At 42.9% G+C, this 16,545-nt stretch overlaps 1 protein-coding gene across 1 annotated transcript in view; it reads left to right on the top strand.

Moving 5' to 3' along the window:
* The window catches only part of C1H14orf39 (chromosome 1 C14orf39 homolog), a 32,261-nt gene extending 19,740 nt beyond the window's left edge, over window positions 1-12,521 (top strand). The window contains exons 10-16 of the mRNA XM_066624240.1: window positions 820-905; window positions 1,041-1,105; window positions 2,445-2,512; window positions 5,697-5,731; window positions 7,833-7,962; window positions 10,228-10,285; window positions 12,331-12,521. Coding sequence (XP_066480337.1) covers window positions 820-905; window positions 1,041-1,105; window positions 2,445-2,512; window positions 5,697-5,731; window positions 7,833-7,962; window positions 10,228-10,285; window positions 12,331-12,521 — 633 coding nt within the window. The remainder of the gene's footprint in view (window positions 1-819; window positions 906-1,040; window positions 1,106-2,444; window positions 2,513-5,696; window positions 5,732-7,832; window positions 7,963-10,227; window positions 10,286-12,330) is intronic.
* Window positions 12,522-16,545: the final 4,024 nt, after the last annotated feature.

Below are 16,545 nucleotides of genomic sequence, written 5' to 3'. Positions count from 1 at the left end.
GCAAGGGAGAGCCCGCTCTCTGGGAAGCAGAGTGGAAGGCTGCTGGGGAGAGCCCCAGGGAAGTAGGAAGGGACTAAGTATCAAACAAGAGTGTCAGGTTCTTTTTGTGTTGGTCTGTCTTCCCCCTCCAGATGTTGGGAGCTCTTGATTCCCTCAGCTCAGGTTAGGCCGAGTTGGGATCCAGGTTCTTGGCTTAGTCCATCAGGGCCTGCACATTGAGGCTTCCCTGCAAAGCCAGCCTCATTCAGGGAACATTAACCTGTGAGGAACCAAGCCTGTTTACATTTTGTTCCCACATTTGTTAATAAAACCTTTTTGCTTAAAACCTCTGCCGTTTCTGGGATCAGTGGATTTGTCCGCCTCCCCATTCTCCAGGCACTACTGTCAGAGTGAAGGCATTGTAACAATTCTAAATAGCATTCTTGGGAAGGGGTTTTGCCCTGGGTACTCCTCTGGAAACTGAATCTCTTGGGCTGGTTGCAGTGAACTAGATCTACCAAGTTTAGTCCCACCAAGCTGCACGCTAAACCGATTGGAAGATTGGGGGGTGGGAAGAGAGTGAGTGCTTGGCACGAGGCGCTTGGATCAGCAGGTGGTTGCTAGAAGTCTTCCCCCCTTTCATGACACTCCCAATTTGCTCTTTTTAAAAAAGGAGAACAAAAAAAGAACTAACTATGAGGAATCTGATGACAGCAAAAAGGAGTTTGAAAATTAGGACCTATCAATAGAGGTCAACAGAGTCCTACAGTCTAAAGAAAAGTCAACATGTCTGAAGTTATCATATATTTGCCTTTATCTGAACTATGTCCTTTGTTTTAGAAATGTAATGAAACTTCAGGAAGTAATAATGGAAAAACTATCCAGGTTTCATCTGTACCAACCTTGCAAAACCAAGCACCCCTCAGGTAACATTGTAAAAAGCAAGTCATTCATTAGAGAAAGTATAGTTTATAAATCAAGCATGAAGATATATTAGCTACAAACTACTAATGAATAATGAACAAATGAGCACAAAGTAATCAACTGGTTTATTATTTTAGACTGCTGAATTATCAGAAGCAAACAAATAGCGAGCAGTGGTTTGAGGCTGAGGCCACAGAAATAGGTAAAGTGTGATTGAAACATTAAAATGGAAAATGCTGTTAAGGAAGATACTGTGTGCTTGCCAAACAATTACATAGCTGGAGAGAAGGAAGAGAATACAGAACTTCCTACTGATAGTAGCTTATTGTGTGAACTGCAAGCTGTATAAAATGGGAGTTCTTGATTTTAAAGGATGAAAAGAGGTGTTTGTATAGGGAGTTGTGCAAAAAAATTAATTGCGAGGATGTGTCAGAACAACCACTGTGCTGGTCTAATGTTGAATCTGTGGTGTTGTGCCACTATCACAATCACACACAGCATGTGAGGGTAGCTCATAATTGTGGGTTATCCCTGTTCAATCATGAATAGCCAACCATCCCCATTTGTAGCATTGCACAAGGTGGGCAGTGGCAGAGGATGACAAGAATGGGACTAGAAATGACTTATCTATGTACTATCCTAAAGACCTCAAATCAAGAGGGATTCACTTATACTGCATCAAAGTAATGCACTTTGATTAGTTCTGTTTGTCTCCCTACATAGGATACTACTGTAGTTTGGTTCCTCAACATGCAGCATGCAGGCCACACTGTTTACCAGTTCTCTCTGACTGGGTCATTGAATCTTTCCCTTCATCTTCCCTTTTGTCCCTGTTGTCCCTGTACCTTTTATGGTTCTTTATGGTAGCGTTCCTTCTAACACATGGACAGTCTAATCCTGAGCTGCCTGGGGTGAGCGGCTGCGGCGACGCTGAAAATGGCTGCCGCCGCATCCTGTACACTTTGGGCAGCTGCCGGCGGCTCCTCAGGAGAAGGCGACTTTTTTCCCCTTCCCTCGGGTAAAGAGAATAGCTCCGCAATGGGCAGTCAGCCCAACACAGAGGCTTTGATCCGGTGGAGTCCCGCACCCTCTCCCCCGGTATGCCTCCACCCGCCCTCTCCCCTACTCCCCTTAATGCCTCCTCCCCGCCCTCTGCCTGCCTCCCCCCTCCCTGGTACCTTCAGCGCTGGGCTACCACTGGCACTTGCCCAGCAGTAGGGCCCGCAAATGCGCCTTATGGCACGTTTGCGAAAGTGCTGGTGCCAAGCCCAGAATTGGGCCCTGACTGTCTGTATTCTGCTGTATTATCAGTCTGTGTCTTCAGGATGAGACATCAGTCTGTGAACCACAGTCTGTGTCTTTAGGATGAGAGTATAGGTTGATGTAAGGACAAGAAGATGCTTTAAGTGATTTATGGAACACTCATACTGTGCTTCTCATAACACTAGTATGTGCAGAAACACAAATATCATAAAATTGGATTTCTAAATATTATTTCCCATTCTATGACAATATATATTTTTAATATAACCAATTTTTAGTATCAGAAAAAGAGGTTGAATGCACAAGAAGGGAAGACAGAAACAAGTCAAAAGATTCTATATCTCAAGTGAGTTTTACTTGCTTTTTGTTTAATCAAATTGTTTTATTTATATTAATGCCCAGTAACATTATTAACAGTATTAACAGTTAATTAACTGTTAATTAACTGTTAACAGTATTAACATAGAAGACTTTGCAGTTTTATGCTTTATAATGTTACATCAGTTGCTAAAGTATTCTTGAAAGTTTAAAATGCTTTTATATTCTGTTCTTTTGAAGGCAGCTGGTTGAGAAGGGTCTCCTTTAAAAAAGCAGTCAGTGTTGGCAGAGACTTTCACTGCAAAGGATTCACATTTGGTTTCTTAAGAACTCTTTCAGAGCAGGACAGCTGCAGGTTAAAGTGTTTTCTAATAAGCCTGCTCTTAACTCTGAAAGAGGATACCATCAGTCCAAACCACAAATTAATTAATCCAGAGTAGTTGTATTTAAATTTATTTATGAAGCCTTGTTGTAACAAGCAAATGTAGGTTGAAGTTGGGTTGTCCAAACCATGGTGTCAGCTCAACATAAGAAACTAAAATTGTGACACCTCCAAAAGCATATCTAGTTCAGCAGCCTATTTGCCTCAGGGAAACCTATAAGCAGGAGTGAAAGGTATATTTCTCTCCCACCACTGCTCCCCTACAGTTGGTATTCAGAGGCACACTGCCACTGAACCTGGACGTAGCACATAGTCCTTGTTACTAGTAGCCACAGATAGACCCTGCCCTAATCCCCTGCTCGGGAATGCCCTCCTCCACTCCAAAAACCTGCACCCCCTCCCAGTGGCGCAGCTTACCTTTGGTTGCTTCCATGGCATCCTCCACCCAGCACTGGGCCCACTGCCAATTGGCGCTGGCCTGGCGCCAGCACTCCCTACTCTTTAAAGCACGCTTACAACACCCAGCACTGCAGCTCAGCTCCTATTTGGCCCTAAAAGCCCTAAATTTTATGCTCCAGCTTCCTGATCATTGCGGGCACTCCATACATCTTTATCAACTCTACAATATTATTTTTGAGATGGGACAACCAAAACTGTATACAGCATTCCAAATGCAGTTGCAGCATAGATTTTATATTATATGATATAAAATTGGTATATTGACCCCTGCTAACTAGGTAAGAGGTACTTTTTCAAGTGGGTGTTCCTCTTTTATTTAGCAGGGCAAGAGTAACTGGCCCTCCTCACCCCAGCAGTGTCTTTTCTAGTGGCTATCTGCTGGTGTTCTTTAGCATCTTTTTAGATTGTGAGCCCTTTTGGGACAGGGAGCCATTAGTTATTTAATTTACTCTGTAAACCACTTTGTGAACGTTTTGTTGAAAAGCGGTATACTGTTTATAATAATAATAATAGGAACTTACTAAAAGCTGAGCAAACTAAACAGGAGTATAAGAAAAATGCTATAAAAACAAGAACTGAAAGCTGCCACAATAAAGCTGTTGTGATATATGCCCCAGGCCTATGTGAATTTACAGGCTGGATAGGGCAAGGCTAGGTCTTGATGTCTTGGCCTGAGTGCATACAGTGTAGCCCTGTTGCATCATGGGATGGGAGTTAGTGATTGGAGATTGTGGCAAGTTCTATCTTTGCTGTTTTGCTTTGCTCTGCTGCCTTGGCACTGTACATACTGTACATACTTCAGTAAAAGGACATCTGGTGGTGGTACACTGCCATGTCTGTGCCTTGTTATTTCCCAGGAGCAACTGCCTGAACTTGGGTCTCTGGAGCAGCGGCGCTTCTGCGCACTCAACAAAAGCACTGCATGGCCAATATATGGAAAAGATCAAAGACAAAATAGATAAAGAAAAAACCTGACTATGGTTAACATCTGGAACCTTAAAGAAAGAAAGAAAGAAAGAAAGAAAGAAAGAAAGAATGAATGAATGAATGAATAATTAATATTAGCAGACCAAAAGCAGGTTATTCAAACAAATACAATATAGGCCAGAACTGAGAAACCATCAAATGATGCAAAGTGCAGGTTGTGCAATGAATACGAAGAAACAACTGACCATATACTAGTTCTTGCAAGAAGATTGCACAGACTGATTATAAATCCAGACATAATATAGTGCAGCGATTTTCAACCTTTTTCATCTCATGGTACACTGACAAGATGCTAAAATTGTCAAGGCACACCATCAGGTTTTTGACAACTGACAAGGCACACCATGCTGCCAGTGGGGACCTCACATCCCTATTGGCCCTACTAATAAATGACCTTCAGTGTGCCATGGCACAGTGGTTGAAAATGGTTGATATACTGGCTCAAATGATAAACTAGAAAAAGTGACAGAAAATGAGATAGTGACGATCTTGTGAGATTTTCAAATACAAACTGATAAAGTTTTGGTGCACAATACATCAGACATCACAGTAATATAAAAAAATTAAGTGATCACAATCAATATAGCAATACTGTTGATAGCAGAATTGACAAAAAAGAACATGAAAAGATTAGTCAGAATTTAAAAATTGAAATCCAAATTCAAGGATTATGGCACAGACTAGCAGTGGTTATCCCAGTGGTAATTGGTACACTGGGTACAGTTCCAAAAATGCTTGAACTGCCTTTAAAACATCTGAATGTTGACAAAATTACTATCGGTCAAATTCAAAAAGCTACCCTGCTGCATACGTCACTCGCAAATATATTATGACGCCCTAGGCGTCTGTGTGGGGCCCGACTAGTAATTAAAGCCAAGTCCAGCTAAAGAACAGGCAGCTGTGATATGCAAGATGATGATGGTGATGGTGATTATATTGGGAGTTTTAGTTCTGATCCCTTTCCTAGTTATCCCTAGCATGGAATTCACCTTTTTCACATCTGCCATGCACTAATACGTATAAACATTTTTACCCTCATTAAAAAACTCCCAAACGTGAAAAGGTAGTGTTGCCATAACTATAAATACATAAAGTCACTTATATTTATGTCTTATTGTTCTTATTTGTTTCATGTTTTAACATTTTAGTATTGTTTTAATCTTATACATTGTTTTGCATTTTTAACTTCTAAGACGCCTTAAGTGTGGGAGAATAGTAGGGTATAAATTCTTTAAATAAATAAAAAAATAAAATATTTAACATTTCCCTTTAACAGGACAGAGAGCCTGAATGTGATGTTAAATCAAGTGAGCATAATTCTTATGCAGGAGGAAACAATGCTGAACACTTTCCTAGAACTTCTGAACCTAACTTGTTTCCAAAGACCCCAGATTTTGGAGAAAAACTTCCATCTGAATTGTAAGAATTTTTAGCTCAAGTATTATTTAATGAACTGCCTTTCTGTAGAGCTCTCAAGCTGAAAGCTGAACCCAGATTTTGTGTATGTCTTGAGTAACCAGTCGGAGTATGTACTTCCTTGCTTCCTACAGCATCCCAGTAAAATAAATATGGGCAGTCACATTTCTCCCATCATTGTGTTGATGGTATTGAAGCTCAATGAAACAATTGTCCTAATTTTCTGCCATTGCAAAATCCTGACCTCTTGTGAAGGGGTCATGCCTTATGTGGAACCAGATATACAGGCCCTATAACAGGACACCCTAGTAGCCAATGTGAAATGGAGCTCTGTGGGGCAGATATTCTTGCAGCCAAATGGCTATTATGTGAAATATGTGAATTACCGCATCTTACTAACTTGACAGGGAACCCTTGCTAAAATTAGGATGCCAAGGTTGTGTTGGCTTTTGTCATGCAAATTACTGTGTCCAATGAGGAACAGGCTTTTAGGAAAAATAAATAAGAACAGCTCTACTGGATCAGGCCATAGGCCCATCTAGTCCAGCTTCCTGTATCTCACAGTGGCCCACCAAATTCTTCAGGGAGCACACAAGACAACAAGAGGTCTGCATTCTGGTGCTCTCCCTTGCATCTGGCGTTCTGACATAGCCCATTTCTAAAATCAGGAGGTTGCACATACCCATTATGGCTTGTAACCCGTAATGGATTTTTCCTCCAGAAACTTGTCCAATCCCCTCTTAAAGGCATCCAGGCAAGATGCCATCACCACATGCTGTGGCAAGGAGTTCCACAGACCAATTACACGCTGAGTAAAGAAATGTTTTATTTTGTCTGTTCTAACTCTCCCAGTACTCAATTTTAGTCGATGTCCCCTGGTTCTGGTGTTGTGTGAGAGGGTAAAGAGCATCTCTCTATCCACTCTGTGCATCCCCTGCATAATTTTGTATGTCTCAATCATGCCCCCCTTAGGCGCCTCTTTTCTAGGCTGAAGAGGCCCAAATGCTGTAGCCTTTCCTCATAAGGAAGGTGGCCCAGCCCAGTAATCATCTTAGTCGCTCTCTTTTGCACCTTTTCCATTTCCACTATGTCCTTTTTGAGATGTGGCAACCAGAACTGGACCCAATACTCCATGTGTGGCCTTACCATCGATTTGTACAACGGCATTATAATATTAGCTGTTTTATTCACAATACCTTTTCTAATGATCCCAAGCATAGAATTACCCTTCTTTACTGCCGCTGCACATTGGGTTGACACTTTCATTGAGCTGTCCACCCCCCCCCCAAGATCCCTCTCCTGATCTGTCACAAACAGCTCAGAACCCATTAGCCTATATGTGAAGTTTTTTTTTGTCCCAGTGAGCATGACTTTACACTTACTTACATTGAAACGCATCTGCCATTTTGCTGCCCATTCTGCCAATTTAAAGAGATCCTTCTGGAGCTCCTCACAATTGCTTCTGGTCTTCACCACCTGGAAAAGCTTGGTGTCGTCTGCAAACATAGCCACCTCACTGCTCAATCCTCTCTCCATTGTGAAAATTATCCATGGACACCCACTCTCTGTTTCCAGGTATTCAACCAGTTCCCAATCCATGAGAGGACCTGCCTTCTAATTCCCTGACTGTGGAGTTTTCTCAGTAGCCTTTGGTGAGGGACCATGTTGAACACCTTCTGAAAGTCCAGATATATAATGTTCATGGGTTCTCCCGCATACACATGCCTGTTGATCTTTTCAAATAATTCTTAAAGGTTTGTGAGGCAAGACTTACCCTTACAGAAGCCATACTGATTCTCCCTCAGCAAGGCTTGTTTGTCTATGTGTTTTGAGATTCTATCTTTGATGAGGCATTCCACCATCTTACCTGGAATAGATGTTAGGCTGACCGGCTTATAGTTTCCCGGGTCCCCTCTCCTTCCCTTTTTAAAGTTTGGTGAGAATGAGAAGGGTTTGGAAAACAGACTGCCAAAATCTAACACTGGCAATGCATTAAACTTGATGAGGCTGCTGGAGTATATAAATCAGTAAATTTCCCTGTTAATTTTAAAATTGTGGCATTTCTTTCCACTGCTGCTTAATTTATCTGTTTCTTTCATTATAGCAGGCTTCAGACAAGTGGATCAGTGTCAAAGTCACCTGCCTTTCCTTTTCTTATGGGCTTCACTACAAAGTCACCTGGATTTAATTTCTTTGATTCTCCTGCATTTGGAGCTGAAAATTCACCATGCCAGGTAGCATTAAATTATCAGCAGGAGATCAATAGCATGTAACAAATTGAACAGTAGTCTTAAAATGTTGTTAATTAGAAAGTTTGGGCAGATCTTCCTGTGAGGATTATTAGATGGTTGCCACAGTATTTTCCTGTCACTTCCTTTTCATACAGCCCAGTCCTATTCTGTTTTGGGCTATGCAGTCCAAGGAGACAGACCCATTGCAGGTTGGGATCTTTATAAAGGGGTAAGGGGATTCAAATCCCTTTTCCCCTCTAAAGCCTCTCAATCTGTCCCCCTTTTCAATGCCACAGTGAAGAAGGAATAGGATTAAGCCATAGCATGTTAGAGTTGGAAGGGGGCTTGGAGCATCACCCTGTGTTTTGGGGGTGGTGCCAGTTGCTGTGTTGCTCATTCCTGGTGGCTGGCCAGGGGTGTCTCCACAGCACTGGCCATTCATTGGCCCTGCATCCAATGCTGCTCCTGCCCCCTACTCAGTTCACCTTGGCAGTGTTTCTCTGACTGCCAGTGTTTGGGCTGACTGGATGCAGTGATTGGCCCTTTGAACATCACCCTGATAACATAAATGTCACACAGATAACACACTAATGACATGGATGACACACTAAATTCATGGCAATAACACACGGATATCACACATGCTGACATTTTAGAGTTGACGCACTGATGTCATGCTGATGATGCGCTGCTCTCAGGATGTCAGTCTATGGTTAACAGGCTCTGTCAGTGTTTCCATGGATCCTGGGGGTGTTACTAGGATTGACTTTGCCATCATTACTTGCCAGAACATGCTTGGCATCTGATCCTTGTAGCACCAGCATCCTTGTGCTGTCAGTCTGCCATTACCAGGTCAGGCTTAGGATATAACAGATATCACACTGGCATCTGTGCACCATCGGTGCAGCATTGAAATAGAATTGAACCATAAGACACCTAGATCCTTTTTGCACATGCTGCTGCCAATCCAGGGTTCCTCAATCCTATAATTGTGCTCTGATTTTTAGTACATATGTGCAGGACTTCATATTTATCTCTGTTGAACTCAATTGTGTTGTTATGAGCTGTCTGTTCGAGCCTGTCAAGCTTATCTTTTGTCCATGGTTTTAGCTATCCCCCACAGCTTCATGTGATCTGCAGATTTGATAAGCATCCCCTCTACCTCTTATCCAGATAATTTATAAAAATGTTGAACAGCACAGGGTCCAAGACAGAGCCCTATAGAACCCCACTGGACACTTTTGTCCACATTCTTGTGGCTTAATTTATTTGTGCTTGTCAGGAATGTATTGACAAGGTTCAAAATCGAACCATTTTATTGACAAGGATCTCATAGGAGACTTTGAGCCCAATCCTATTCTTTCCATCCCCTTCCCTCATTGATGCAGTGTCACCAAAATGGTGATCACTGTATCCTGTGCTGGGGGTGAAGTTGCAGAGGTCTTCTCTAGGTAAGGGAACAATTGTTCCCTTGCCACAGAAGTAGTCTTCCATAGTGTGAACAGGTCTACTCAGACCTGCAACAGCTGTTTGCTGTTTCAAGACCATATTAATCCACATCACAGAATCAGGTCTGGGAAGGGGGATAGGATATTGGCTGCGCCATCGATCCTGCCCTCCTCCTGGGACCTGATTCACCTCCTCCCCACACTTCTGTTAAATGTACAATATAGTCCACCCTTGGTATCCATGGAGGTTCCATTTTGGAACCCCTTGTGGATACTGAAATCCATTGATCCTGGGGTTGCCATTTAAATACCTTTAAAATGGGGGTGTGTGTGAAAATTGCATTTGGTTTCCAAGCCTCTCAGGGTTAAAAATAACTCAAAACATACATTTCTGGGTCACACGGTTGTTCCTTGCTCTTCCCAGCATTATCCCAGAATGCTTTGTGAGGTAAGGTGCTCTTTTGGTGCTTTCCCCCCATTTTAAAGGCATTTAAATTGTGACCCCAGTATCCACTGGCATACTTGGTGAGTTAAATCCATGGATGCTAGATCTGCGGATACCGACACTGCACTTGTACTGTGCACTAAAGTGCCTCACAAAACTGGGTGGCTGCAGATCCAACCCATAGCCAAAATCTCAGTAAAAGAATGCATGGTACGTCTGACCATTTTATTCATGAGTGAAGCATGGTGTAGTGGGTTGGTGGGTCATTTTTATTTTTATTTGGTTAATTAAAATACGGTACATTTAAAATCCTCCATTTTCTAATTTATTGCTTCGTTTTCTGGTTCATTCACAAAAATAACTATTCTGTTACAGTCCATAGAAAGCTATTCTGCTGGAAATATAAATCCTGCTTCCCCTCAAAAAGATATCGGTGAGCTTTACAGAGAAAGAAATTGTTTTGGCAATGATTCTATTCATTCATATATTGCAAGTGTATATGGGAGCAATCCCATGACTTCAGTTCTCTGCCAGAATGTTTAAAATGAGCCCTCTTCTTCCTCACATCACATCCTGGCAGTCTTGGGTTCAAGTGGTCTCTGTCTACCAGTTCTACCTACCCTTATACTTGTCCAGGTTCAAAATCCCCCAATTCCCACACATTCATCATTCTCCCTCAGTAGTGTTCTGAGCATTTGAAACTGAATTTTTTTTTTGTTTTAGTCGTAAAAACTTGTCATTTAAGTGTCAAAAGTGCTATGGAACAAAGCACTGAAATTTTGGGCTGTCATGTACCAAATAGTTGCAATATAGTTGTAATGTATGTGGGTAATATGTCTTGCAGAAGCACCAGAATCCAGGCAGAAGTACCTGGATTCTGGTGTGAATTGCATGACATCATTGCTGACGATGATATCGCTGGCAAACACAACAAGGCCATGGTCAGTGGTGACCGTGAATGCTCACTGGTGCAGCAATAGTGTCTGACAGCACTGGGTGAGTTGGTGGTGGAGGTGGTGGGGAGGGGCAGGGAGAGAGAGGAACAGGGAAATTTATGGGTGGAGGGGGAGGAAATGGGGTTGGGAGGAGGTGGGATATAATAATAATATAATAATAATATACAGTATTTATATACCGCCTTTCTTGGTCTTTATTCAAGACTTTATTCAAGGCGGTTTACACAGGCAGGCTTATTAAATCCACGCAGGGATTTTTACAAATTGAAAGAAGGTTCTCTCTTTCAAGAACCACCACATTCAAGCTGTTACACTCCGATCTGGTTTAACATTCTGGCCTCCATCCTCCCACGCTCCGAGCAGATGGAACAGCTCAGCTGCAGCTTGCCAGCTGCTTCAAGGTCGCACGGTGCCGGTGGCCTCGAACTGGCGACCTTGTGGATGTTAATCTTCAGGCAAATGGAGGCTCAACCCTCTAGACCAGACCTCCTGCCCAGACCTCAACCCTCTAGACCTCCTGGATGGAATCAATCCAGCGGTAGTGGCGTGTGCCAGATCTTAGATCTTCCTTTATGGGGATCTACCTCCCCACCTTTTTCCTCATCTCAGACATACACTACCAAAATAGGTGGTGCATGTCTGAGAAGACCCATTGAAAATCAGGCACATGATTTTCTGATCAGGAAGTAAGATCAGAATGTTTTTACTGACCTCCTGCAGGCTGTCCAATTGCCCCCCCCCCCCCAATAAGATAGTGCTCAACTTTTTGGTGCATGTACATCAGTGAGGGATTTGGATAGGACAGGGATCTAAAAGTAGAATAAGTAGGAAGCTGCAATGTGTATAACATATTTGTGCATTATAGATGTTTATCAGATATGGGATATATGTACTTTTCCCTGTCTCCATTCACAACTCTGAGATTTATTATATTATTGTAGATGGACTGAATGAAAGCATTTATACTCCACCTTTCCATTTACAAATGCCCATGGCAGCTTGAGGAAAATCAGATATCATAAAATCAACACAAGAAGACAAAAACCAAATCAATACAACACAATCAAAATAGCAACTGACAGTCCATTACAGGCATGCCCCCATATCTATGGGGTTCTGTTCCAGAACCCTCCACAGATATAAGAATCCACAGATATTGAGGGATGCCCTCCATCCTTTGGAGGCCAGGGGAGCGTGCTTCCCTCGCTTCTGGAGGGTCTTCTGAGCCCAGCAGAGGCTGCTCGCATCTGCCTGCAGCCTGTGCCAGACTCAGAATGACTGAAAATAGCAAAAAAAAAAAAAAATGCTACTACCGGTTTCTTTGTGAAAACCAGAAGTTACATTCTTAATGCCTTGTAAGGCATTAAAAACGTCACTTCCAGTTTTCATGAAGAAACCAGAAGTAGCTTTTTCACTATTTTCCGCAGGCAGACACAAAATTTGTTTTTACAAAATCAGTCATTTGAGTTGATTATATTATGTGTAAAGTCAAAATTTAATTCAGTGCATTATTCCTTTCAAGGAGATTTATTTGGGAAAGTGGACCCTGAGGATTCATTTTCATTTTCGTTTCCATCATGCTCTTCTGGTCAGGCTTTTCAAGATGGGAAAGATGACTTCAGTTTTCCCTTTGCTTTTGGATCATCCCAGCCTGCCTCTCTGAAAGGCTTTCAATCTACTGCAGAAAGCAGAAAGTCGTTTTCACTTTTTTGAATATGTTCCTTTACTGGGATTTCAGTTTGGTTCCTGCTTGACCTTGGTAAACATTTTCAGCTTTTTACATAAGACAGATAAGATGGCAATGAAAACAAATACAGAGAGAGAGAGAGAGAGAGAGAGAGAGAGAGAGAGAGAGAGAGAGAGCATATGCTGTGTAAGCTTCAAAAGGCTCATTTGAAAATAGCCTGTTGTAAAGAAACTTGGTGCAATTTTTTAAGAATTGAGTGGTCAGTTCAGATTGCATAACTATACCTGAAACATTTTAAACTGAAAAATTGGGTTTAAAGCTACAGTATCTTTTAGCTGCACTGAATATTTGTCAGAGAGGTAACTTGTTTTCAGTGTTTTTTTGGTTAATACCCTGTAAAGCAACTAAATTTTAAATAAACATTTTATCATAACATTAATCTCTTCAAATGTCCTCATTGGTGAAATAGAACTTTCTATGAATATTGCAAATTGGTTCATGTTTCATAAAAATAAAACCGTGTGTGTTTTTAAAATTACACATTTAGAATGTGTTTCAAATTTTTGAGTATCTATTTTGTACACTTTCCAACCCTAAGAAATATAAGAATAAAAGCTGCTGAGATCAACTGTTATCTGGTCCTCCCATCCTAGAACCATGACTTCTACAGCCATCCTACATGGCTGTAGCATAGGGAAAAAATCAGACAATAAATTTATTTTATTGTTTTTATAATCATTAACATCACTGGTGTCACAGCCTACCAGATATTTGGACTGGATTTTTTTGTGCTCACTGGTTCAAACTCTGCCCAAGAGTTTAAGAACTGGTGAGATACTGCAGTATAATGTTTAATCTTCCTAGTAATGTGATTCATTGCAGTTGATCATTTGTTATCTGTCCATGCCTATATTGGTCAGATGATACTACTACTACTGATTGTCAGTCCAAAATCTTGGCAGGCCTTGCTAAAACGATCCATGAGCTGCTGGAGATCTTTGGCAGAGTGGGTAGTGATAGCTGCATCGTCGGCAAAGAGGAAGTCACGCAGACATTTCAGCTGGACTTTGGACTTTGCTCTCAGTCTGGAGAGGTTGAAGAGCTTTCTGTCTGATCTGGTCTGGAGATAGATGCCTTCTGTTGCAGTTCCAAAGGCCTGCTTCAGCAGGACAGCGAAGAAAATCCCAAACAAGGTTGGTGCAAGAACACAGCCCTGCTTCACTCCGCTTCAGATGTCAAAGGGGTCTGATGTGGAGCCATCGAAAGCTCCACATCAGTCTTCAGGCTGACAATTAGCCTGAAGAAAACACAGGTCATGGTTCAGGATGTGGACTCACCTCCCTGCATTACAATCTCTGAGCATGAACTGGAGGTTGTCCACGACTTTGTGTACCTTGGCTCAACGATCTCCAACACTCTTTCTCTCGATACCGAGCTAAACAAGTGCATCGGTAAAGCAGCTACCACATTTTCCAGACTCACAAAGAGAGCCTGGTCCAACAAGAAGCTCACGGAACATACCAAGATCCAGGTCTACAGAGCTTGCGTCCTGAGTACACTTCTGTACTGCAGCGAGTCATGGACTCTTCACTCACAACAGGAGAGGAAACTGAATGCTTTCCACATGCGCTGCCTCCAGTGCATCCTAGGCATCACCTGGCAGGACAAAGTTCCAAACAACACAGTCCTGGAACGAGCTGGAATCCCTAGCATGTATGCACTGCTGAAACAGAGACGCCTGCGTTGGCTCGGTCATGTCGTGAGAATGGATGATGGGTGGATCCCAAAGGATCTCCTCTATGGTGAACTCGTGCAAGGAAAGCGCCCTACAGGTAGACCACAGCTGCGATACAAGGACATCTGCAAGAGGGATCTGAAGGCCTTAGGAGTGGACCTCAACAGGTGGGAAACCCTGGCCTCTGAGCAGCCTGCTTGGAGGCAGGCTGTGCAGCATGGCCTTTCCCAGTTTGAAGACACACTTGGCCAACAGACTGAGGCAAAGAGGCAAAGAAGGAAGGCCCATAGCCAGGGAGACAGACCAGGGACAGACTGCACTTGCTCCCGGTGTGGAAGGGACTGTCACTCCCGAATCGGCCTTTTCAGCCACACTAGACGCTGTTCCAGAACCACCTTTCAGAGCGCGATACCATAGTCTTTCGAGACTGAAGGTTGCCTACTACTACTACTACTACTACTACTACTACTACATTTAAGTCAAATAAAGGACTTTTGAATCAAAATGGGGAATTAAAAAATGCAAAAATTTTTAGCAAACACTCCTTAACAACAATAAATACCCACAGCCAGCCTGTGTGCTTCTTATCTAACCCCTGCGTTCTGCATGACTGGGGATTGATGGCTCCCTTCATGCTTCATACACTTTCCACAGCAAACTTCAGGAAAACACCAGTGTACCTAAGGTGAGGTTGACCATGAAATGGTTCGCAATACAGTGCAATCGAAATGGCTGGTGCTGTATCCCTAATGGGCAGGAAGGCAGCTGGAGGTTGCTTTGCAGTAAGGGAACATTTGTTCCCTTATCCCATGTTGAGCTCCAGCAGTTGCTATGGGTCTACTTGGATCCATGCCAGTTCAATTGCTGGTGCAGAACCAAGCAGCCCCATGTAGGGCTTTCAGGCCCAGGATGGTAGATAGGATCTGGTGACAGCTTCTGCCATCATCCCTGCTCCCCTCTTGGAGCCTAAACCACCCTCCCACCACCCAGTTTTGCATATTCCCTGCCTTCACTTTGCTCTCCCTCCACCCAGAATGCCTCTGTGCCGCTTGGCGGCAAGCTTACCGTTGACAGTTCCTGGGGCCTTTCTGACCGATGTGGAGGCCCGGCACCCATCCACAATGCCTTCAATCCCAGAGCCTCCCTCATTGTGGCTGCTGGAAAGTGCTTTACAGCACTTTCACAATAGCCGTCTCTGACAGCATGTGCAGGACTGGTGCTGTGGGACAGCAGGATTGGGTCCTTAGTTGTCCTTCAAGAACAGTTTATTATTCAAATATGTCAGTCTTCAGCAGGTGGTTTTTTTTTTAAATACCTTACTATAACTGTTGCTATGGATAGTATAATTCACAGAGCATAAGAACATAAGAACAGCCCCACTGGATCAGGCCATAGGCCCATCTAGTCCAGCTTCCTGTATCTCACAGCGGCCCACCAAATGCCCCAGGGAGCACACCAGATAACAAGAGACCTCATCCTGGTGCTCTCCCCTACATCTGGCATTCTGACTTAACCCATTCCTAAAATCAGGAGGTTGCGCATACACATCATGGCTTGTACCCCATAATGGATTTTTCCTCCAGAAACTCGTCCAATCCCCTTTTAAAGGCGTCTAGGCTAGACGCCAGCACCACATCCTGTGGCAAGGAGTTCCACAGACCGACCACGCGCTGAGTAAAGAAATATTTTCTTTTGTCTGTCCTAACCCGCCCAACACTCAATTTTAGTGGATGTCCCCTGGTTCTGGTATTATGTGAGAGTGTAAAGAGCATCTCCCTATCCACTCTGTCCATCCCCTGCATAATTTTGTATGTCTCAATCATGTCCCCCCTCAAGCGTCTCTTTTCTAGGCTGAAGAGGCCCAAACGCCATAGCCTTTCCTCATAAGGAAGGTGCCCCAGCCCTGTAATCTGCACTCTTTGCTACATACAAAAATCACAATTACACATAGGAAAGAAAGCAGTCCATAAGGCCAAAGCCATTTACCTGATAAGAGGACTAACACCAAATTGTGCAGTTGACTTGATTAGCTTCCCACACTCACCACAAGACTTATCCTTGAGATGACGATAGCAGCCTTTTCTAGAATGCTTCCTATCCTCCTGGCTTTGTTTTGCAATATCAGACTATGGAAAGCTGCCATCTAAATGAGCCCTAAGTTGCAGACACCTGCTCCACTTCTGGTGAATACAGTTCTCCAGAAGTTGTCAGTGTGAACTGTGCAGGTCTTTTAAAAATGAAGCAACTTTACAATAAAGTGTCAGAGTTACAGGCACGCATGCATACTTTAAAAAAATGTCACTAAATAATGAAGG

Source organism: Tiliqua scincoides, chromosome 1 (assembly GCF_035046505.1).
Source record: "Tiliqua scincoides isolate rTilSci1 chromosome 1, rTilSci1.hap2, whole genome shotgun sequence".
Classification (NCBI taxonomy): domain Eukaryota; kingdom Metazoa; phylum Chordata; class Lepidosauria; order Squamata; family Scincidae; genus Tiliqua; species Tiliqua scincoides.
The sequence above is the reverse complement of the archived record's forward strand: the minus strand, read 5'-3'. Positions and strand labels throughout refer to the sequence as shown.